This window comes from Primulina tabacum, chromosome 2 (assembly GCF_025594145.1).
Source record: "Primulina tabacum isolate GXHZ01 chromosome 2, ASM2559414v2, whole genome shotgun sequence".
Classification (NCBI taxonomy): domain Eukaryota; kingdom Viridiplantae; phylum Streptophyta; class Magnoliopsida; order Lamiales; family Gesneriaceae; genus Primulina; species Primulina tabacum.
The window spans coordinates 47,387,295-47,412,393 of record NC_134551.1 but is presented as its reverse complement, the minus strand read 5'-3'; the positions used below and the strand labels follow the sequence as shown (position 1 = coordinate 47,412,393).

The 25,099-nt window shown below is 38.9% G+C and overlaps 1 protein-coding gene across 7 annotated transcripts; it reads left to right on the top strand.

Moving 5' to 3' along the window:
• On the top strand, positions 1-23,260 carry LOC142533264 (ethanolamine-phosphate cytidylyltransferase-like). Of its 7 annotated transcripts, XM_075640006.1 has the most exons (12): positions 1-301; positions 1,815-1,901; positions 3,844-4,151; positions 4,637-4,872; positions 5,179-5,360; positions 6,004-6,075; positions 6,379-6,446; positions 8,011-8,131; positions 22,531-22,596; positions 22,678-22,800; positions 22,890-22,981; positions 23,072-23,260. In XM_075640006.1, exons 3-11 carry the CDS (start codon positions 3,859-3,861, stop codon positions 22,959-22,961), a joined length of 1,233 nt encoding a protein of 410 aa, XP_075496121.1. In that variant the 5' UTR covers positions 1-301; positions 1,815-1,901; positions 3,844-3,858; the 3' UTR covers positions 22,962-22,981; positions 23,072-23,260. The 7 variants fall into 7 exon arrangements, with proteins under 7 accessions (XP_075496121.1, XP_075496130.1, XP_075496099.1 ...); XM_075640015.1 differs by lacking the exon at positions 1,815-1,901 and having other exon boundaries at positions 3,849-4,151; XM_075639984.1 differs by lacking the exon at positions 1,815-1,901.
• Positions 23,261-25,099: the final 1,839 nt, after the last annotated feature.

Below are 25,099 nucleotides of genomic sequence, written 5' to 3'. Positions count from 1 at the left end.
AATAAAACACGACAAACATACACCGAACCCTTCTCCTCCACGCACACGGCCACACCCGATTCCTCCGTTCCGCTGCGATTCTTCGATCTTAAACAATTAATCTCCTTCACAACTTAAAAACTCGCGCAAGAATAGATTTGGAAGAATCTTAGCAGCTGAAAATCGTGAAGAACCGCAATGACGTGAAGGAAATGGAAGGAAGAAGCGAAGTTGGTTTTTGGTGACAGAACGAATCAACGAAATACTTGAATTTTGATCGATTCCAGCGGTATTATCTGCCTTAAACCTGAAATTCTTGAAGGTATATATGTATATGTTGGATTTATGTTTCGAATCTAAGCTTATTTGTGCATATGGCTTGGATTTAAGCTGAAACATGTAGTTGTATTCTGTAGCAGTAGGAACAGAGCATATTGGGTCTTTTTTCGTGTTACTGCTACTTTTACATATGGAATTTGAAGTTATGGTCTGAAGAAAGCTTGTAGTGCTCTGTGTTGCTTCAATTTGATGCCAATTTTTCACATCATTTGGTTGAAAATTGAAAGAGATATGCTTGTATTACTGAAACTGGTCCTAAATGAGAATCAGGCTTGCGGCAGTGCCAAGTGCTTTCTGTGTTTTAAAATTCTGGGCATTGTACTCTGGAAAATTGGAAATATGATTCCAATGAAAGTTGTCGAGCATTGTCTTATCTTCAAAATCGAAATGACACCGCACATAATTTGGTTTAGTGATGAATGAGATATACCCAATTTTCCAGAGACTACGCAATCTGAAAGAAGTAGGGCATACAAGACTAAAAGCGTGTTCTTGCGGACAAATTTAGGCCAGTCAAATTATTTTATTTGGCATAACTTTGTGATGATGACTTGTTGGACTTTGAGTTCGCTTGAATTTCCAATTGGAATCACTCGATTTTGATCAAGCATGAAAATGTTATGAACTTTCTACCAATATGCGTCGAACAGGAAAATGCTTCCGCCTTGCTTTGCATATGTGTGCTGGTATGGGTTGTTTTTGGCATTGTTGATCAATGAATTTCACTAAGTGTTGAACAACTGAAATGTGCCAGAATGAGTTAGCTTTCCAACCAAATTAGAAGATTCAGAAGAATGAAAATTTGGTGAGATTTGGTCAAGTTATGGGAAATATTCTGAAGGCATGTAAACTGATATTTTATGAGTTGTTATAGACTAAGCAATTAGGCAAAAGTTTGATATTGTTAAGGTATTTGGATGAATTTATGATATTATTGAGGATGTATCTCACTGGTAAAAGCTTGGTGTGAGGATCGTGGAGACGGGCTATCTTGGTGTATGATTTTCTTCCTATTGTCGATTTATGTGGCAATCATATGTTGAGTTGCATATTTCAGTTGGGTATGGATGTGCAAAATGAAATAAAATATTATTTTGTTAAAAGATAGATTTTGGTTAGTCACATCGACACCACTGGACATATTATGTTGAGTCTATAATTGGTTGATACTCATTTATATATATGTATTTTCAGTTGAAATCCGTTATAGTATGTTGTGTGGATCTCTGGGTACCTCGATTCTGTTCGACTTAGCTAGTTGTTGGCATCGAGAGTGGAGCCATCTCTCAGGCTAAGTACACTGAGGCATGGACTAGGTCGAGCATTATGTTATTGTTGATATTGGTCATTTGATTCCTCATATCCTGAGATTGCATCGCATTCATGCACAACATGCATCACATATTCTATGTCATATGTAATGATTTATTTGGTTTCTCGTACTGGGGTTCTCATTCCGAGAGGGGGCTTTGTGTCTTTGTGTTTGGGCATGCCAGAGATGCTCAGAAGGAACTAAGGAAGCGGGCAGTACTAGAGCTCAGTGAGAGCACATTTGGTTCGTACATTGTTGTGTTTTTCCCCAGGTATCATCCATATCTACTATGTTATAAAACATGTGACCCTTAGAGTAACTTTTTTGGCGTCTTGGTGTCACATATTTTAAGTTCCAAAAATACCTATATCAAACTAAAAAAAAACTCAATTTTTATTTAATAAAAAGTCATAATTCCCAATTTAGTCTCTCATTTTATGACTCGGTCCTGATTTTGTCCCTCATTTTTCAATTAACCCCCAATTTGGTCCTCAATTTTTCTTAAGTTTTCTACAATTGGTCCTTCCATCCAATTTTGTGTTAAATTAGACGGAATGACTTGTATATGCTGTTGAAGCTACCGATTCTAGATGGAAACTAATAGCACTTTCTTCCTGGACATCAAATCAAGAATGGAAGAAAATTATCCTCAATTGAAATATGCCTTCAATTATCTCCCTTGACAAAGTACAAACATTGAAAATAAAAAATTTCACAAACGAAATAAAATAACACAAACTGCATGCATGTCTAAAATTTGCGCAACAAATTAACACACAAGAAATTGATTAAAGAGGATGGTGATGGATGAAGTGTGGAAGGACAAGCCGGAAGCAGCCAATTTTGCGTCCATTATTTTTGCTATTCTCTCTACCATGGAAGGGGTGAGATGATTCACCCAATCCCCCACTTGTGCTTTCCTGAAAAAGTCACTGTTCTCAGAATCAGCGATTGCACTATCCCTTTCTTGTTCACTTCCAGCTCTTTCATCTTCTCAAAGCCCGGTTCTGAATTCAGCGGCGAACTAACCATTGAAGTTGATGGATACACCGTTGGTGAGGCGATCCTCGGTAAGGGATGAGGTCTTTTTGAAGGTGGAGGGGAGATTGACGGAGAAAATGTCGAAGCCATGATACGGTCTGCCTACAGAAGTGACGACGATAGTTCCGGTAGGTTCCATTGATGTTTGCAGAAGAAAATATTGAAGCTGGCTGTAGATCATTCGGCCTACACGGTGGCCTTATATCATTCTTTGAATGATCAAATTGAGCGAGGAAGGATAAGAAGATACGCGCTTTTCGTTTCCATCTATTAAAACAAATTGAATATGTAATCAGCCAACTGGAATCAGAGCAACAATCAGAATCGGTCAAAAACAAAAGCAACCACCATAATCGGTAACTTTAACAGGTTATACAAGTCATTCCGTCTGTTTTAGGTTATACAAGTCATTCCATCTGTTTTAACACCAAATTAGATGGAAGTACCAATTTTGGGAAACATCATAAAAATAGATGACCAAATCGGGTCAATTGGAAAATGAGGGATGAAATCGAGACCGAGTCATAAAATGAGGGACTAAATTGGAAATTATCCCAATAAAAAAAATCAGAAAAATTAATTTTAGTAAACTTATAATTTATCTACAACTAACATATTTTTTCTACTTTCAAAAATCTTTTTCATTTCAAAAAAATTTTGATATATTATTATCTATATTTTTAAATTTTTAGATGACTATATCACTTATCCCTTGTAATTATGATAAAAAAATATTAAATATCACTAATTTGAAAATAACGAAAATTATTATGTTTATTTAATTATTTCAACTGTGTTGCGAGCAAAGAGACAATAGTATATTATTGTTGTGGAGTTTCTACATTTACCGAGGTATGCCCGAGTAGTTGGATCATGTTAGTTGGAGTATTTCTAGAGTTATGATATTGTAATATATTTGTTTTGAGCCTTGCCGGCTCTGTATGATGTTGAATGGTTTATCATTGTTGTGCCTGGCCGAACTTATTTGTGGTTTAATAAGATATATTTTGAGTACTTGATTTATTGGTATATCCTTGCGTCGGGGTTGTGCCAAAATTTATTTAGGGCCCGAAAGGAAAATTTTAAGTTGTTTTCCGTTTATGTAAATATTACTAACTGCATGTTATTAAATTTAAATTAGAATAACAGGCTCTCACAACTTTTGTTGGCAGCGAAGGAGTGAAGAAATGGGGTCGGAGGGGGAGAATGGCCAGCTGAGCTCGCGGATTCTGGCATCTTGGCTAATTGGAGGGCTGGTAATTGGGTTGTCATTGCTAGGTTTAAACTTTGCCCTACCGAAGAATAGGAAGAAGAGGCCGATAAGGGTGTATATGGATGGGTGCTTCGACATGATGCATTACGGCCACTGCAACGCCCTTCGTCAGGCTCGGGCCCTCGGTGATCAATTGGTTGTCGGCGTTGTAAGCGATGCTGAAATTATTGCCAACAAAGGCCCTCCAGTCACGCCTCTTAGTGAGAGGTCTGGGTTGATATTCCCCTCTTCCTTTCCTCTCATTCTATACTCTTCTTTTCTGGTGTTGGCGGCTTAATTGTATTGATGATTTTGTCTTATATTCACCCTCTTTTGCGTACACACCGAATTTCTTGCGTTCTGCGTGATTATCAATTCTGTTGCGTCATGATTCGATTAGGATCAAGTGTGGACTAGATCACGACTAATCATAAGTAGTTGGTGAGCTTTGCTGTTGACCTACTTATCGTCACTCACTGATCGTTGTTCATGGTAGCTTGATTGCTTTGTGCTAGAAATTAATAAAGCGTTGTCTACATCCATTATTGGTACATAGTTTTCCATCTTAACTAGATCACTATGTCACTTCTTTTATTTTGTTAGCTCATTACTCAGTCCAATAGCTTTTGTTCGTCAATCTCCCTGAGTAGCCTTCTGCAGTGCAGCTTTTCTAACCAACTAACTCCTGCACTTTGTGATTTTACTTGTCATAGGATGATCATGGTAAGTGCTGTAAAATGGGTGGACGAAGTTATTCCTGATGCTCCATATGCTATCACTGAAGATTTCATGAGAAAACTGTTTGATGAGTATAATATTGATTACATTATCCATGGGGATGATCCCTGCATTCTTCCAGATGGGACTGATGCTTATGCCCTTGCCAAGAAGGTTGGACGATATAAACAGATTAAGCGCACTGAAGGGGTCTCAAGTACTGACATTGTTGGTTCGTTCTTGCAACTTCTCATAGATTTAGTGGCATGTGATGTGACTATTCCATTAATATTTCCAAATCTATATATACATATACAGACGGGACTTAAGAGCACAGCGGAAGGTCTAATTTGTAGTGGTTTTCCAAGAAAAACTATTTGTCACACAGTGAAGTCACTTCAGCAGTCACTCTTTTAGCGCTTGTGTTTGGAGACTTCCCGTTTTTTGGTCAATTGTAAAACTTAACATTAGACTCCTGGATGCTATTAATGTAATTGTCTACAACTTAAAAGTATGTTTTTGTGGCTTTGCATAATAGGTCGTATGCTTCTGTGTATGAGAGAGAGGTCAACTGGTGGCAGCCATAACCACTCTTCACTGCAAAGACAATTCAGTCATGGTCATAGCCACAAATCTGAAGATGGTGGGTCTGGTAGTGGGACAAGAATATCTCATTTTTTACCTACATCTCGCAGGATTGTCCAATTTTCCAATGGAAAGGTACTAAAATTCACCAAGGAGTGCCTTCCATGTAAACCAAATGATACTTCTATCTATTCACATTTGCAGGATCATTTTGAAAACTAACCAAAGAAGTGTAGCTCTAGCTATTGATGAAGTTTTTTATATTACCAAAATAATTCAAAAATTATTTCTTCAGAGTAAGCAATATCTTTTCTTTGCCTTCAACCATTCTAGCTTTTCTCTGTTCATAAAAACAAAAAAAAAAGACTTAATACTGCCGTTTTCCTTATCCAACTATCTGTCTTTTCTTGTATAAGCTCCAAGAAACCAAACTTTTAAGTTCAAATGGCATTATCCATTAGCCGGTATGAACCAAGCTGTAGTCTACCTGTTGTATCAAGAAATTATTCAGATATCAACACCGAACTCACCCAAATTATAAGTGAAAAAAGGTAGCTCATAATTCTACTGGGGTTTTATGCACAATTTGTGTCATCCGTTTAATTTCCCTGCTGCGTTCATTTCTAGCTTTGAATTTCACCTGGACTGATATGTTGAGATCCTGATTTCAAGCTTATATGTATCTTCCTACTTTATTGCATGATATTTAGTTCCACTCTGATTGCGATGTTGAATGATGTTGCTTAATATCTGAAGTTTACGACTTTTGACTTTTCAGGGGCCTGGACAAGATGCTCGTATAGTTTATATAGATGGTGCATTTGATCTATTCCATGCTGGACATGTGGAGGTGGGTGATTGTTATAACTCATTTTGTTGACTTGAAAAGTTTTTGTTGTGGATAACAATGGTCAAATGCATGCATTTGATTGCTGACACATATGGCTATTTATTTTCTAACTGTTGGTTATATCTTTCCTGCCCTTTTGTTTTCAACATGTTAGTTTTTTTTATGCGCTTGAAGAGCTTGTTTATGCTTTTAGAAAATTTCATATCCCCCGTTCATGCCTACAGTTATGCATATAATCTGATAAAAGTGATGGTTTCCTTACCAAGGTTTTTTCATGTTTACTCTGTATGCTCATATTTACAGATACTTAGGCTTGCCAGGGGGCTTGGCGACTTTCTGCTTGTTGGTATCCATACCGACCAAACTGTCAGGTGGAAACATTTTTCAGATGCTTTATATTTTTGCCTTTCCCAATTGTCCTATTCCTCGTATGAATATGATTTTCTATCCCATATTTCACTAAATTGATGACGTTTTGAGCCTTACAAATGGGCAAGCTATAGCTCAAGGTTATGATATCGTGTCATTCTATAAAAATCCACATTCCAGGACAAATGTACTAAGCCAATTGTGTTTTGTCTACTTAGAGAGCTCTTTGTATCAGGTTCCCTAAATTACCTTTATCTCCTCCCAACAAAAGCCCCTGTTCATTTCTTAATTTTGCCAGGAAATTGATGATCCATTTACATCAATATTTTTCGAATCTCTGTTTCGGGAAATGAGTACCGTAAGAACACTTCATTTGCTCTGGATGCTTGATCATTTGAGTGGCTAATTCAACTGATTAACATGTCAATTTCTATTCTTTTTGAAGGTTTTACACATACTTATGTCGTTTTTCCATATACATTGGATCCATTTGTTTCATAGTTCTGTATATTTTTTTTCCATGTTCCTAATATGATTTCTTTTTTCAAAACAACAGATTGTATTCATTCTCAGCATGTTAGCTTTAATACCAGGTTGTTGATGTATGGGGACTGGATCTTGTTACCTTGTTACCATTTATTGCATGTTAGTCTTGTCATTATTCTAATCTTTTACCTTGTGGCCTCGAAATGTAGTGTGGATATGTATCTTGCGAGGCAGTTTGAGAGTATCATCTGGCTTCAACCTTAATTTTCTAATGCTGGAGAAAATTGATAATAACCTTTTAAGCTTTATTTGATGTTTTCTGTCGAATGCGTGAATGGATAATTTTAGATATAGTGGAAAGTGAAGGCTAAATGCCTAAATCCATTTTTTGGTCTGCCTGGCTTTTGTCTTTGGTTACTTCTTCGATGTTTTAGGGTTTCAGGGAGCTCCTAAGTTGAATTCTGAATCTTAATTGCTCTTCCTAACAGATCTAATGACTATAGTGTTTGCAAATGCTTTAAAAAAGTCAAGGTTCTAAAATTTAATAGGCGCTAGTAGGGCGTCAGGCCAGCGCCTAGGCACGACAGATTCCAAGATGAAGTTTGGTGTGTTAGGGTAAGCTAACAAATTGTATTTCTTTTTGGACTTTAGTTTAGGGTAAATAAAAAAATTACTTTTCATTTTTTTATTTTATTCGGTTTTTAATTTCTCTTTTTTAAAAAAGACCGAAAAAAATCATAGGATCGCCTAAGGCCGCCTAGGCGTCCTTGCTGCCTAGGTTGGCTGACTAGCACTTTTCGGTGCTATCGGCTAGCGCCTAGCACCTCAGCCTCCCTAGTCCAATTTTTAGAACACTGAAAAAAGTAATGTATTTTTCTTTACGAAATTTTGCAAATTTTGTAAAGAAAAAGTCCATAATCACTTTTTTTAAACAAATGCAAACACTATAATTAACAATCCCAATTTCCTATAATTGTCTTCATTTTTGGTTGTTAGCTGAAGCCATATAAAAAAATTGTCATTATTCTTATACAACTGGAGGGGTATTTTATGACATATTGCCATTGTGACGTTCTGCAGTGCAAATAGAGGAGCACACCGTCCAATTATGAATCTACACGAACGAAGCTTGAGTGTTTTGGCTTGTCGCTATGCGGATGAGGTCATAATTGGTGCTCCATATGAGGTTTCAAAAGATATGGTGAGTATGGTTTATCATAATCTTGATAAATAGTTATCTTAATTGAAAGTACCTCTCTTGGTGTCTAATATTGATCTGAGAAAACAAGGGTCTTCTAGAGAAAACAATGAGACCACCTATATTGGAATGGAAGAAATGAGGAAGGAATGAAATAAGATTATTTTTAATAACTAAATCACTTTTTAATTAAAAACTTTGAGATAATAATTATTTGAGAATTTATTATTATCATTACTAGCACTCAAGCACACTGTCGTGTGTGCGAAATAATAAATACATAAAATTTATATTCAATAATTTAATATTGGAGAAAAATTAACTTTATGTAATAGGAAAAAATTAAATTAAAATAAACTTAAAAGATGATGAATTGTTTACGATATAATTTCAAAAATAATTGCCTATTATTGTTATGAAGTTATTTTTATTTTATAAGTAATATTAATATTAATTTTATATTAGTATAATAATAATAATTTGTTTATTTAAAATAATTATTTTGCAATAAATTATTATTAAATAATAATCATTTATTTATTTTTATATACATATATTTATTTGAAATACATTATTGTTAAAAAATTATTACTGATTTTTTAATTTTTTTTAAATATCTATTTATTATTATTATTATTATTACCATGATTATTAGATTATTATTTTTATTTATTATCATTGTTATTTAATTAGTATTATGATTGTTATTAAATTATTATCATTTTTACATTATTAAATATTTATTATTATTCTTGTTATTTACATAGTTAAAAACGAACGCCTAGGCGCCGGCTCACCCCATGCGCCTGGGTAATGTTCCAACTCCAAGCATGGCTTAAGACGCATGACTTAGCCCAAGCGCAAGGCCTGTGTGAGGCGCAGAAAAGCGCGCCTTTTGGATGTATAAGGCGTGGTACAGTTAATAAAGCCAAGCTCAACCAATTTTGAAGTCCAATTACTAAAGCCCGTAACTATTTGATAACCGAAAAACCTTGCCTGCATTTATTGACATGTCGACTCTTGATCTTCCCAATCTCCCTCAAACTTCAAACTCTAATTACACCATTAAACAACAGAAAATCAGAAATACTAAGTGCAGAAAAACAGGTTTGATTTCTCGCTTTCTACCGATTCCAACAAGACAGCCGTCAACCCCTATTGAAGTTTTATTTCTTGGCATACTACGCACTTACGGGACACTAATGAATTTGAGATGTTGAAGTTTTTCTTTATATGATTTACGTTAATTGTTTTTTTTTTATATAGTTTGATATCTCTGTGAAATATATTTAATTTATGTATTTATGACATAATTCGCTATATATGTGGATTTTTTAAATTTATGTCAAATTTGCTTTAGTTCGATAAAATGTACGCTTTGCCTTGGGGTGCCTTGCGGCTCAGACCCCAAGGCACCCTAGCGTTTTAGTGCGTCTTGCTCTCCAAATAACTATAGTTATTTATAAGAATGATAATATCATTATCATTAAAATGTCAATGCACTAAGGTTTTGGTAGGTTAAAATAAATAGATGAGAGAACCATTTTGTGAAATCGGTGGAATGACTACTCCAATAAACATGGGAATAGTCATTGTCATGGGATTCCCATGGCATACCAAGCATTGGTATAGGGAATGAGTTAGGAATGTCATCCATTTCTGCCCCATTCCTCTACCAATCATGACTTGAATTTAGAAAACATTGACAATAAGGATGTGGACCTTTTGGTCTTCCCATATTGCTTCATTCCCTCGTACCAATCATGACTTGAATTTAGAAAACATCAGTGTTCTAAATGGCGGTGCCTAGGCGGTAGACGGCTCTCGACCGCACCGCCTATGCATGAGGCGGGTGGTTTAGGCGGCCCAAGCTATACGGAGTTGGGGAGGTGGGTCGAGGCCGCAAGCAGGCGGGTCGAGGCGGCGAGCAGGCGGGCGAGGTAGGCAGTCAAGATTTTAAGTTGTAGTCAACAATTTTAAAAACCTAATCAACAATTTTAAAAATCTAGTCAACAATTTTAAAAACCTAGTCAAAGTCAACTAATTTTAAATATTAAAACCCTAACACAACTCATTATTTTATTTTTGGTTTTCACTCTCAACTCTTAACTCTCAATGATGGATAATTGATTTGGATGTAGTAGATGGTGCATATGTAGATGATTTGGAAGATTAGTTATGTTTAGTCTGCTACTTGTTCTAACGATGGATAATTGATTGAAATTTTGAAATTTAAACTTAGTTTTTTGGTAAAAATAATTATATTACTTTGTTAGCATCATAGCATTAATATGATGATGAAACTTTATTAATTGCACATTATCTAGATGATATATTTTGTGCTTAAACATTATTTAATTGCACATTTTATATAAAAATGATTATATTGCATGGTTATCTATGATTATCTATAAAAAAAATTACTTAAAAAAATGGGCCCCGCCTGGGCAGCCGAGGCGTTAGTGACCGCCCCGCCACTGCCTCCCGCCATTTACAACCTTGGAAAACATTGACAATAAGGGCGTGGACCTTCTAGTCTTGCCCTATTTCTTTTTTGGCTTGGGAGTGAGATAGGTAATGCTCCATTTAGATTGGGCAAAACTTAGTGGTTGGCGGTCCAGCCATCTCTTTGCCAATTTAATATGACTTGCACTTTAATTTGATTCCTTGATACAATATTTGGAGAGCACCTAGGAACATAATGTAGTGAAACCAAAATGAACATTTTCTTAGCTTGGTGTATAGCTAATGCTCTCCGAGTTTCTGCAAGACCGATGTTTTGCATGTTCGCGGCCATGTCGAGTGAATAAGAATGTCATCAATGAAGACCACATCAAATTGATCTAGATATTCTCTTAACAATGCCATTCATCAGGTCTTTGAAAAGTGCCAGTACATAAGGTAAGCCGAAAGGCATTACTCGGACTTCGTAATGATAATATCGAGTTCGGAATATAATATTCGGCATATCTTCTTCATATACCTGCAATTGATGATACTCTAGTCGTAAATCAATATTTGAATACAAGGATATCTCGCAGTTGGTTGAACAGGTCGTCTGTCCAAGGCTTTGGTCATTTTTCTTAATTGTTTCCTTGACGATTTGATGGTAATAAATGTGTAGCTTCATTGTCCTATCATGTTTCTCTACTAATAGGATCTGTACTTGATTGGTCATACACGGGAATATCTTGCTGGTTTAACCATGTATACAATTTCTTGCTGGTTTAACTATGTGTTAGTTTATATTTTCCAAGCTGTATTCAATCAATTCTTTTTTGGTTCATGATTAAGTAAGAAACATGCAAAATATCGACCAGATTTTTCACAAGCAATTTATATGAATATCAATCAATAGCTTAAAATAAATAACAGTCCAATCAATTCAACATGTAAACAAATATCCATAGTTAGTCCCCATATTACTCCAGATATTGAAACTAAATAAAAATCTAATATTCTAATTTATAGCAGTAACATAAAAGGAAAGGAATAGAAAAATCCCAAATGTTTGAAGCTCGGATTCCGCCTTGAATTTTTATTTTCTCCCTCTCACACTAACAAATTGTTAATGACTCACTCACATAATAATAACTGAATGAATCCTCTCTACCCAACCCCCTCTCTCGTTTTATACTTCTTTTTCACGTGTTTTTCCCTTCCCTTTCCTGACATACACGTTTACAATCTTGGGTCGGGGCTTGTCTGGCTCTTCAGCTGTTGGGCCTGATAATTTTGGAGTAACTGGGCTCAATAAATTTGGGGCTATAACATGCCCAGGACAAGGCGAAATCCAGGAAACTGTGCTGTGAAATCTTCCTTGTCTTCTCACGTCGCGTCCTCATCCGTTCTTCCATTCCACTGCACCAGTAACTGTTGGCATTACTTCCCTTCCACTAGCTTAGTTCTTTGAGCCAAAATTCCTTCAGGTTCAAAGGTGAGAAACAAATCGGTGTCCACTTAACTGGGCAACTTAATTTCATCAGGTTCTCGACCCACTGCTCTTTTTAGAAATGACACATGAAATACTGGATGTATCTTGGACCCCTCGGGTAGCTTCAGACGATACGCCACCTGTCCTACTTTCTTCAACACCTGATAAGTCCCATAGTATCTAGCTGCTAATTCTGGAACACCCTTGTACAAACAGAATTTTGGCGGTGTGGTCTACAGCACATCGCCTTCTTGAAAATGGACCTCCCTACTGTTTTTGCCAGCGTACTCGGTCATCCGTTGTTCAGCCCGCTTTAGATTATATTTGAACTGCCTCAGAAGCTCATCCCTGTCCACCAAGGCTGTGAAACCGCGGATACCTTAGTTTCCCCAGTAGTTTCCCCAGGTAGAAACTTAATTAAAGTAGGAGGTCTTCTTCCATACACCACTCAAATGGGGTCATTCCAGCAGCAGTCTGATAGGAAGTGTTGTACCAATACTCCGCCCAATGCACCCACTATGACCAACTCTTGGGTTGTTCGGAGCTGAAACAACGCAAATATGTCTCCACACATCTGTTCAAGGCTTCACTTTGTCCATCTGTCTCAGGAGACCGTGCTCATTTTGAGATGAGTCTCCTACAGCCTAAACAGCTCGGACCAGAATAAACTCATGAACACCGCATCTCCGTCACTGACAATCGTCTTTGGAACTCCATGTAGTTTGACCACATTGCGTGTGAAAATTTTTGCCACAGTGCTGGCAGTGTACGGGTGTTTAAGGAGTACAAAGTGTCCATACTTAGATAGCCTGTCAATCACCACTAAGATCACTTCAAAACCCTTCGATTTCGGCAGCCCCGTAATAAAATCCATAGCCAAATCTTCCTAGATCGCTTCTTGAATTGCCAAGGGTTGTAACAACCCTGCCGGTGTAGCAGCCTCGTACTTCTGTTTTTGACACATTCCACACTCGGACACAAACTTAAAGATATCTTTCTTCATCCCTGGCCAAAAGAAATTATTTGCGATTCTTTATACATTCGAAAGGCTCCTGAGTGTCCCCCAACGGGAGTATCGTGGAATTCAATCAACAACTTGGAAACCAACTGTGATGCCCGAGGAACAACTAATCTTCCTTTAAATAGCAAACACCCATTAACCAAGGAGAAATGTTTGCTACTATCTTGTGCCATTCTCACTCTTTCTATGGTCTGTTTAAACCTTGGATCATTTTTCACAGACTCTCGAATCTCTTGTACTCCCATCCATTATGTGTTTGTTAAAGCATTCAATCCTCCCATGTCCTCTCTTCTAGATAATGCATCCGCTGCCTCATTGTCTGCCCCAGCTCTATGCTTTATTCTTTCATAATCTTCGCTTACTAGCCGACTTAGCTTTAAAATGTCACGAGATAGAGTTCAAAGCGTTCTCACTCAGGTTGGTTAACGGAGGCTCTGCCATTCGGTGGTCTGAAAGAACAAGAAATGCGAGTTATTTTCTGGACTTGGATCGAGGAGAGGCCGGTTGGTTCATTTCAAAACTCAGGAGCTTTGTTCACAGTCCTCAGTTAATGTCGGATTTCTATCGGGTTAGGGGCAGAAATGCGATTGTAATCATACAGCGCTTTGTCAATAGGAGGGGCCGATTTCTAGAGATATCAAGATTTGATCTGCGGGGAAGGAAACAGAGAATAATTGTGCCGAGCGGATTAAACTCTTCAGGGTTGACAAGGATTCTAAACTTATTCATTCAGCTACTGTCGGGGAAATCTCAGTGTTTGGAACAAGCTAAAGCCAAGTATGGACAAGCCCCAATTAGAGGTACACGACATCAACAGGCAGTGAAGATTAATGTAAGGGACTATCGCCAAGAGACGCATACAAGCACACAGGTATTGGTCAGGACTGGAATTGAAAGGAATTGGGACGAAGCCCTCATTGTTACTAGAGGAAGAGTCAATGTCTCTTGGGAGCAGATTGAATCGGTATTAGGCAACGACGTTAAGAGGAGGATCAAATTATTCCCGTTTCAAGATAACAAGGCAGTATGGTGGCCTTCGCAACCGAAGGAATTCTCTTATTACCTGCATTTGAGAAGAGGATTCTTTGATAATGGAGTGGCTTTAGACTTTGAGGGATGGAGGCCAGACATTAATTCATCGGCTACGGTATACAAGTGTTGTAATAGCTGGATTAGGATATCCAGCTTACCTTGGAATTTATGGACCCTTGATAACTTTAAAGCCATCGGGGATCGATGCGGGGGTTTGGTGGAGATTAGTGCTGATAAATTATCTTTCAGAGATTTAGAGGCGGCAAAAATCAAGGTCAAAGGATTAAAAGATGGATTTATACCAAATAAAATTTCGATCAATCTGAATGGGGACAGCGCAGAGTTGTTAATTTCAGTTGCATCCTTCGACCGAAAGGCGTACGAGACTTATGCAAAATAAACATACGCACAGGTTGTGATCAATGGCAAGCGGACTGCGGCAGGGTGGGGTAATTCCAATATTCACAGGATAAGGAAAGGAAATGGGAAGTCTACACGTTGCAACAACGGAAAGACAGTAGAAGAGCATAGGGCTTTACCACAGATTACAGCAGAAGATATGAAGTCAAAAAGATGCTCTCCGGCAAAACAATTGATGGGTAGTAAGGTGGAAAAAATCCTTAAAAGAATCGTACCGAAAGATATCGAGGAATTCAGACGATCTCCAATACAATCTGCTTCAAATACGGACTTTTCGAACAGGGATGCACAAAAAGATGGATCAGTACCTGGACTTTTACTGCCTCCTTGTGAACATACCTATCGCAGAAGAACTGTCTCATCAACTAAGGAGGATGCGGAAGTCAGCGATTCCAGGGGAAGGTCGAAGCCCGTCGATTTGTATGAGGAGGTATTTACCGAGCTTTGAGGAACAGATTTTGATGATAAAGAAGATTTTAACTTCGATGATCCACAAGAAGAATTCATGAATGACGGGTTTGATTCTTCAGAATCTGGCAGCCAAACATCATCGCATTCGGAATCCAGGGAGAATACCGATAAAGAGGATATAGACATTGAAGGGCTGTTCTCACAGGAGGAAGAAGACTTCACCAAAGAGCCATCTTTCCTTGAAAACACTAAACTCTTAGTGGGTACGGTACTATCGTGCTTCCATCCATCGAGTCTTAATCATTCATTTTCACTTCACGCCTTTTTTCCTTCTTCTTTTTCTGCTTTGGGGTTGTCGAGTGAGCTAGTAGGGGGGGTGCATCAGGTATGCATGACAAGTCGTGTTCCGAGATAGATGCTTCGAAAGGGACTTCAGGGGAACTCAACACAAAGGCCGTAACGAAGTTGGGGGAGGTGGATCATGAATACAAACCGAGAGGTAAAGACCAAAAGGTTACGGGCATCTTGAGGAGAGAACTTGACAGATTGAAGTGGGGTATCAATTATGAAAAAGGATCGAGTTCGAGAGGGTCACACCAGTTTCTATGAAGATTTGTTCATGGAACATTATTCGGAAAGAAAAGCCGGACATTGTCGTGGTTTTAGAGACTAAGAAAGCCATGGTGGATCGTCGCTTCATTGCAAGTTTATGGAAATCAAGATTTGTGGATTGGGTGAGTTTACCAGCGGATGGGAGATCGGGAGGTATTACAGTCATGTGGGATCCTAGAGTTGTCTTCGTAAGTGATAATCTGATCGGGGATTTTACAGTCTCTATTGAAATCAAGATGCAGGATGAGATTAGATGGTGGTTCACAGCGGTGTATGGCCCTTGTAAACCAAGACATAGAGAGTTTTTTTGGGATGAACTTGCGGGCTTGAAATCCATATGTGGGGATAAGTGGTGTGTCGGGGGAGACTTTAATGTGGTAAGAAATCTTACCAAAAAAATGAATAGCCAATCGGTAACCACGAGTATGGTTTGTTTTGATAGATTGATCGAGGAACTAGAACTACACGACCCTCCATTATTGAACGCAAAGTACACTTGGTCTAACTTCAGGGTGAACCCAATTTGCTGTAGACTGGACAGGTTCCTTTTTTCAGGGGGATGGCAAGACACCTTTCCAATGTTCAGACAAATTGTCTTGCCACGAATCACTTCGGATCACTACCCAATTTTGTTGGACACCACAAAGTTGAAATGGGGTCCTACCCCGTTCAGATTCGAGAATACGTGGCTGTTGCATTCCAAGTTCAAAGATTCGGTCAAGGTATGGTGGAATAGATGCAATTCTAGTGGGTGGGAAGGATATAAGTTCATGCGAAAACTAAAACAAATTAAATTTGAGGTTAACAAATGGAACATCGAGGTTTTTGGTGATGTAAACCTTACAATTCAGGAGCTGGAAAGTTTGATAAAGGAGTTGGACGTGAGAGAGGCGGGGGGAGATTGGTCCCAAAGTTTACAAGAGCAGAGAAGGGAGGCGCGATGCGAATTGCAAACTATGGTCATTCGCAAACAGCAAATTGAGAGCCAAAAAGCGAAACTGAAGTGGCTAAAAGATGGGGATCAAAATTCAAAGTTTTTCCATTCTTTATTGAATAGCCGAAGGAATAGAGCAATGATAGACAAGATAGAGTTGGAGGATGGGTCATTGTGCGTCGAAGAACAAGACATTGAGAACAAGATTGTTGGTTATTACAAGAACTTGTACAAAAAATCAGAAGGAGAGGGATTGGGTCTCGATGGGCTAGAGTGGGATCCAATAGATTCGGTTGATGCTGAACGGCTGGAAATGCCTTTTTCAGAGGAAGAGATACAACGAGCGGTGTTGGAATGCGATGGATCAAAGGCTCCGGGGCCGGATGGTTTTACAATGGCATTCTATCAAAAGAATTGGGACATAATTAAAGCCGATCTTATTAAGGTGTTCGCTGAATTCTTCGAGGGAGGAGTTGTTAATGGAATTACGAACGAAACATACATATGCCTTATACCGAAGAAGAAAGAAGCGATGAAGATCAAAGATTTTAGACCGATCAGTTTGATCACGAGTTTGTATAAAATCATGGCAAAAGTTCTCACAAATAGACTACAAACAGTGATGAGGAAAACAATAGCGGAAAATCAATGTGCGTTCATTAAAGGAAGACAAATAATTGATTGTTGCCTTATTGCCAATGAAGTTGTAGAGGAGCATAGAAGGGAAAAAAAAGGTTGGATATTGAAAGTTGATTTGGAAAAAGCCTATGACAATGTCGAATGGAGATTTTTAGAATTTGTGCTTCATAAGAAAGGATTTGGTGAGAGATGGAGGAGGTGGATAAGAGGGTGCATTTCAAGTGTTTCCTTTTCCATATTAATCAATGGAAAACCGAGGGGGAAGTTCAAAGGGGAAAGAGGGCTTCGACAAGGAGATCCTTTATCCCCCTTCCTCTTTAATCTAGTCATCGATGGGCTGGGAAGGTTGGTGGATAAGGCGAAGGCGGTAAATGTGGTGAGAGGACTTGCGGTTGGAAGATGTAACATAGAGATTTCGCATTTCAATTCGCGGACGACACATTGTTTCTTACACAATCAAAGGTACACATGTTGGAGGTGGTCGAACTCTTAAAACTGTTCTGCAGTAGATCTGGAATGATGATTAACTTTGATAAAACTGTTGTTCTAGGATTGAATCACTCGGAGGAGGATGTTGAGGGATTGGCTTCGGATATTGGGTGCAAGAAAGAGCATTGGCCGATTACGTACTTGGGAGCACCATTGTGCGGGAATCCAAACAAGATGGAATTTTGGGCACCTGTGCTGTCAAAAATGACGAAAAAAATGGCAAGTTGGAAGAAGTCATTTCTATCGAGAGGGGGTCGCTTGACATTGATAAAAGCGGTTCTTAGCGCAATGCCAACCTACTATATGTCTCTTTTCAAGGTACCGGTTCGCGTGGCTAAGATTATGGAAAAAATGATGAGGGACTTTCTTTGGGATGGGGCCGATGGAGGGTCGCATTGCCACGTTGTTAGTTGGGAACAAGTGTGCAAGCCGAAAGATAAGGGAGGTCTTGGATTGGGTAACATTCGTTTAAGGAACAAGGCTCTACTAGGAAAATGGTGGTGGAGGTGCGCGGTAGAAAAAAACTCTTTATGGAAAAAAGTTTTGGGAAGCATTTATGGGAACGAAGAAAATGGGTGGGACGTAAGGTCAGCCAGGACATCGACTCCGAGAAGCCCTTGGAAGTTCATCTCTAGTTCTCACACGACTTGTCATCAGATGATTGGTACGCTGCTTAAGGGGGGTAACATTTTAAGATTATGGGAGGATAGGTGGGTAGGTGAGATGCCTTTCAGAGAGTGTTTTCCGCGTCTGTACCGTCTCTCCTCGTGTACCAACAAGCCAATTACACAGTTTTATTCGACTTCTGATAGTTAGGGTCAGTCTAGCTTTCAGTGGGACGTTAGGTTTAAAAGAGGGTTAAATACTTTCGAGTTGGAAGAGTGCAGTAACCTTTTAGGGGTCTTAGATTCCGTTACATTGTCTGTGGGTACTACGGATACTCGTGTTTGGTTGGGGATCCTTCCGGAGTCTTTTCTGTTTCATCTTTTTATTCATCATTCTTTCCAGTACAAAATTTCCCTTTTTTCCCACAATACACTAACATTTGGCAAGTATCGATACCACAAAAGATAAAAGTGTTTTCTTGGATTGTGGCTTTGGGGAAGTTGCAGACTAGCGATGAAATACAGAGAAGAAGGCCGGGCATATTTTTATGTCCTCAGTGGTGTTGCTTATGCAAGAGAAGTGGGGAGAATCAGGACCACCTTCTACTGCACTGTGCTTTCACGACGGCAATATGGATCAAAGTCATGCAGCACTTGGGCTTCCAATGGAGTTTCCCTTGCAGATCGAGGGACATGTTGCTAATGGATCAGTCATTCCTCAAGGGGAAGGGTCTAACGGAATTCTGGTACGTAGTGATTCATTGCATTTTCTGGTCAGTCTGGTTGGAACGCAATAGCAGAATTTTCAGCGACGTAGAGGATTCGGAGGAAGAATTATGGGAGTAGATCAAGTTCCGAGTGGCGACTTCGACGCTCAACATAGCGGAGTTTCAAACTATGCGAATAACGGACCTAGTTAGGGATTGAAAATTTGTTTGTTCCTAGCGTTAGGACTGTTTTGATCACGATTATGTTTTGTGGATCGCTCATCCACTTGTTTTGTAAACTTTAAATCTTCTATATTAAATCTAAGTTTCTTATTAAAAAAAAAAAAAAAAGCCAGTAACTTGGCCAACCAATATTGCTGATCCGGCGTGGTTACACGTTGCAACAAGTTTCTCAAAGGCTTGTGATCAGTTACCACTAGAAACTTGCGTCCCAGTAGGTAGTGACGCCAATGTTGGACTGCCAATACTAATGCCATTAACTCTGTATCATATGTAGACTTGGATAACGCTCGATCTGTTAAAGCTTTACTGTAAAAAGCAATAGGCTTGCCCTCCTGTGCCAACGCTACCCCTACTCTCACCCCTGAAGCGCCGCATTCTACCACGAATTTTTTAGAAAATTCGGGCATCCTCAGCACTGAGGCAGTACCTTGGGCTTTCTCATTCCACCCAAAATTATTCTTTTTCAGCTGCTCAGTGAGCGGCCTCGCGATCTTACCATAGTCCTTGATGAATTTCCGGTAATATCCCGTTAACCCCAGAAACCCCCTCAACCTTTTTGTGTTCTGTGGCTGCGGCCAACCTACCACACTATCAACCTTATTACGGTCCACTTCTACCCCTTGGGCCGTGATTATATATCCCAAATACTACCCGAACTGGCATTTTTTTTGTTCAACACCAGCTCGTGTTGCTGCAACAACTCCAACACTACTTCCACATGTTGCACGTGTTCCTCCCAACCCTTACTGTAAATCAGAACATCATCAAAGAATACCAATACAAATTTTCGCAAGTAAGGGTGAAATACCTCATTCATGGTTGCTTGAAACGTGGCCGAAGCATTTTTTAGCCCAAAAAGCATGACCAAAAACTCGTAGTGGCCTTCATGTGTCCTGAACGATGTTTTATGTACATCGGCAGCTTGAACTCGAATTTGGTGGTATTCAGATTTGAGGTCCAGTTTGGTAAAATGTGTCGCTCCATGTAGCTCATCAAATAACTCCTCCACCACGGGAATTGGATACTTGTCAGCAATGGTAATGTCATTAAATGCTCGGTAGTCGATGCAAAAACCCCAACTCCCATCTTTTTTTTGACTAATATAACCGAACTTGAGTAGGGACTATTGCTGACTTGTATCACTCCTGATGTGAGCATTTCTCTCACCATCCATTCAGTTTCATCCTTCTGATGATGAGCATATCGATAAGGTCTTACCGATACCGGCCCACAACCTTCCTTTATACTCATAGCATGATCTTGTCGCCTACTATGGGGTAATTCATGAGGTTCTGGGAATATCCCCTCGTAGTTAACAAGAATGTTGTTCATTGCTTCCTCACCTTCCCTCTTGTCTAACCCACCCCTCTTCTCTCCACTCCACTTGAGTAATACTGCACCGCAGAGTTCCACCTCACTCACCTTGGCGATCCCCTTGAAGGAAACCATGGACCTGCTAAGGGATGGATCCCCTTTTAAGATTACTGTTTGATCACGCCAGCTAAATCGCATCTCCATTTTATTCCAATTCAACAAGACATCACCCTATGTACGAAGCCAATCAACTCCCAAAATAAGATTAATGCCCCATAAATCAAAACAAATATCCTTCAATCTGAATTCGACATTGCCCCATATCCACCTCCAACTCTCTGCACACCCCCTGACTTGACACCCAACACCCATCCCCAAGACACAACCCAAAAAACACGCTCTCGTCAATTACGATCCCCAACTCCGCTATTAATTTTTTTGAGACGAAGTTGTGGCCTGCGCCACTGTCCACCATTGCTACTACCTCTCGGCCAGCCACCTTCGCCCTCATTTTCAATGTTTGTGGGTGGTTTATGCCATTAACAGAATACAACGGTAACTCTAGAGTGTTGTATTCAGCATTGGGTTCCCCTGTCCCCACTGCTTCCCGCATAGCCTCCGTTTTTTCCTCTAACTCGACTTGCTCCCACTCGCCGTCTTCTCCTTTCTCTTCTGCTAAAATCGTCACTCTCAAACTCTTGTTGGCACATCGGTGCATCGGGTGGTAGGGTTCTCCACATTTAAAGCAGAATCTCTTTTATCGCCTATGCAAGAATTCTTGATGAGATACGACCCCGCCATCACGTTTTTTTTGATATGGTATTCTTGTCGTCCCTCTACCCCGATCTCCTCCACCACTTCCTCCCGAGTGACCTTGAGACCAACCACCGTAAGATTGCGGTGCAAGTGAATTTCGTATCCTTTGCTCTCCTGGACTCACAGTCCCCATACTGATATTGGGCCATGGGTAATTTTTGTTACGTTCCCTATCATGCACTTGGGCATGATTGGCCCAGCCCACATTAGTTACCGATTTTTGTGCATACACCAGGCCCGATCCCAATTTATTTCTTCCCCGATCCACTGCCGTCCCATCAATTCCCTCTCCAGCCCCCTTGCTAACATCATCACGCGATCCACTGTTCGGGGTGCGTGCACAATCATCCTCCGACGTATCTCCTCCCTCAACCTGCTCATGAAATGGCTCAAACATTAATCCTCCTGGACATCACCAAGCTATGCAATCAACATCTCAAAGCGCTCAATGTAAGCGTCCATCAACCGCGGGCCTTGGTTCAGCGACGCCATTAGCTCGAAACGATTGGCATCATATCCACTATAGCGTTTGATTAGTTCCTTAAAAACTCTGTCCCAATCCATGTTTTGGATCATTACCTTCATCCATCGGAGCCAATGCACCGAGGTACCACACATACAAATGTAAGCCAATTTGAGCATACATTCCAGTGGTGTATCATGGACTTCGAAGTACTGCTCCATCCTCCTTAGCCATCCCAACGGGTCCTCTCCTTCAAACCCAGGTAATTCCATTTTTTTAATGCTACCCTCACTTCTTTAGCGACTTCTTCCCATCCCCCTACCTGGCGCGCCACGCTCTCATCCCTCCCATGCATCTCGCTTCCTCCTACCCTTTGTTGCTCTCCACCTTCATTGCTCATAACAGCCGCTCCCCCTTGTGCCTTGATCATATGTTCCATTATTTCCCTCAGGCTTCGTAATCCCTCCACAGCCTTATCGATCTTATCCAATCTACCCTGCAATTGCGACATGTTGTCTTGCACCCCCATCAACGCCTTTTCCATGCACTTCCACCAATTGTGATTACCATGAATCTATGTCAAAGTTGTGTACATGGGTAGTTTGTTTAGTTTTTATTTTTTTTCCTCCAAAAAAATGTTTGGGGTAGGAAAGGTGGGGAGGGGTTAAAATGTCTCAGTGTAATGAAATCTAGATGACAGATCTTCCATGGCATACACGCTTGTTTCAGTTTCAATCTCATTCGAAGTTCTTGTTGCTGTAGATAACGACCTTCAATATCTCTTTGGTTGTGCATGGAACTGTGGCAGAGGATAATGATTTTCAGAAGGTATATTTGTATTGGACTCTATTGATCTCTGGAGGTACATTGTTAGTTACAAAAAATTGTTTATGGTTGTTGATTTTATAGGAGACGAGGAATCCTTATTCTGTCCCAATCAGCCTAGGTATTTCCAAGATCTTGGAAAGTCCTTTGGACATTACCACTAGCACAATAATCAAGAGGATTGTATCAAATCATGAGGCATACCAGGTTTAATTTCTAATATTGTTTTAAGAGATGAAAGATTTCTATGAAATGTGATTCTTTAACTATGAAGCTGGCGCCTGGTTATTGTGCAGAGACGAAATGAGAAAAAGGCTGAAAGTGAGAAAAGGTATTATGAAGATAAATCTTTTGTTTCGGGTGATTGATTGACTTGACAATATTGGAGGTAAACACATGAAACCATCTATTTTTGCCACAATCCGGGAACTTTTGTTGATGGTTGTGGTCCTTATGGATCTAATTTTACAGTTTTTAGATTGCCGGTTACTTGATAAATTGGTGCTATCTGCTGCTGTGGCCTGTGAACATCAACAGATATTCAAGATAGTTCTTGCAGTTTTAAAATTTTCTCAAATTTGTTTCTGGATTTGTTGGAGTCTTAGAATACGCGGCATGTTAAACTCCTTATCTTTCGAAGAAGAATGCAAGGGAACTTTGAGTTTAATTGTTGAATTAATTGTCCTTTCTTTCTTTTTTTTTTTTTTTTGGGAGAAGACTAGGAAAAGAAAGGCATGGACAGTTTAGACTTTGTTTCTTTCATATAACCCATACAATTTTTCCTATGTATTTTATGTTCTTTTTTTTTAATAATATCAACTCTAATTATTTCAATTTTCTGATTTCATTCATGCGTTAAAATTTTAAAATGTATGATTTAAACAGAGTGTGTGTGTGTGTGTGTGTGTGGATATTTACCGAAGAACAATATTATATAACAAATAGGATAATTAATACTTGAGACTTAGTTATTGAATGCTTAACTTATGCTGAGCTCAGCATAAACGCCAAACACAATATAAATAATCATAACGTATAAATTACCTATGTTAAATTTTTTCTACTGTTGATAGTACATAGGATAATCCTTTGATCACATCTCAAATAGTTGCTAATAGCATGTGGTTATCGTGAATATATTATTGGCTCACGTGTTGAAAAATTGGTGTCGATTTAGGTTCATATTACATAGTAAAATATTTCAAATAACATGTACGGCCAGTTATGAATCTCATACTTCGATTATTGAATCGGAAATACATGTGGCAAGTTCCTTATTAAGGATTTTTTAATTTGGAAAAAAATTTGTTATAATTGACTATCGAACCATCGAATCTTCATCGGAGATCTCTATCCCATTAATGAACTAATAAGTGATTTCAGGGAGGTGTCCTTCAATGGGCAGATAGGTAAAACAGTTGTGGATAACTCTAATTGTGTTAACGGAGTGTCCTACGGTATTTTTATATTCTGGTGCAGTCGTTTCTCATCTCGAAACTACTTTATCCTTTGCAAGAATGTTCGAGCACATTGATCTATATATGTGGCTGAGAGCCCTTCCAAACACAGAAAAAAGGAAGTCATCCAAATCTAATTATAAACGAGGCAAAAACGACCTGCTGAAGCTTATTTGGCCATTCAAGAGGAAAAATCGGACTACGTGGGAAAGCTATACATTTTTACATCATTTTCAGAAATAATTCTATGATCATATTATACTTTAATTTCATACATATTTTAGGATTAATGAAATTATATTAAATTAAAAATTCAAATAACCCAGAATATTTGACATACCATAATATCTTGACATTACGTGATATTTCCAATTTAATAATATTTCTCTATTAATAAATAATCAAATTTATCTTACATTCTACTCAACCAATAAAAATTATATAATATTTAATAGGTCCAACAAGAATTGAACTCACTGGATCTCGGGGTGGGGTCCGGGTTTGGTCAATCTTGTTGCTGTCCTTAAATACTTACTTCTCACTCTCTTCCAAAGCTCGAAAATCCACAGCTCAAAATCTCCACACAAATAAAAGTGAAATTAGTTTATGGTTTTTGAAGATCCGAACTAACAAGCTCAACTTTTCTCCAGGAAAATGAGAAAATCGAAGCTCAAAATCGCGAAAAAAATGAGCCAATTTTGCAAGTTAGAAGGGATTGGAGATAAGCTGATCAAATTGTTCCATTTGATAGAGTTTCTATCTTTTCTTTCTCATGGATTATATTCCCACCCTTGTCCCTTCTTCAAAGTTAAAAAATAAGAGCTCAAAATCTCGCGATTTTTCCCTATACAACGTGAAGATGTAGAAGGCCATTGAAAATCCAGCATACTAAATCTGGATAAACTTTGTAAAGGCAAAAATAAGATACCCAATTTAACCAAGCAGCCTTTGACTCAATGATCATGTACCCATTTCATAGCTGTTTGACCATGACAAAACTATGTTTAAAAAAAAATAGTGGATGATTTTATCTCGGATGCATTGATGAT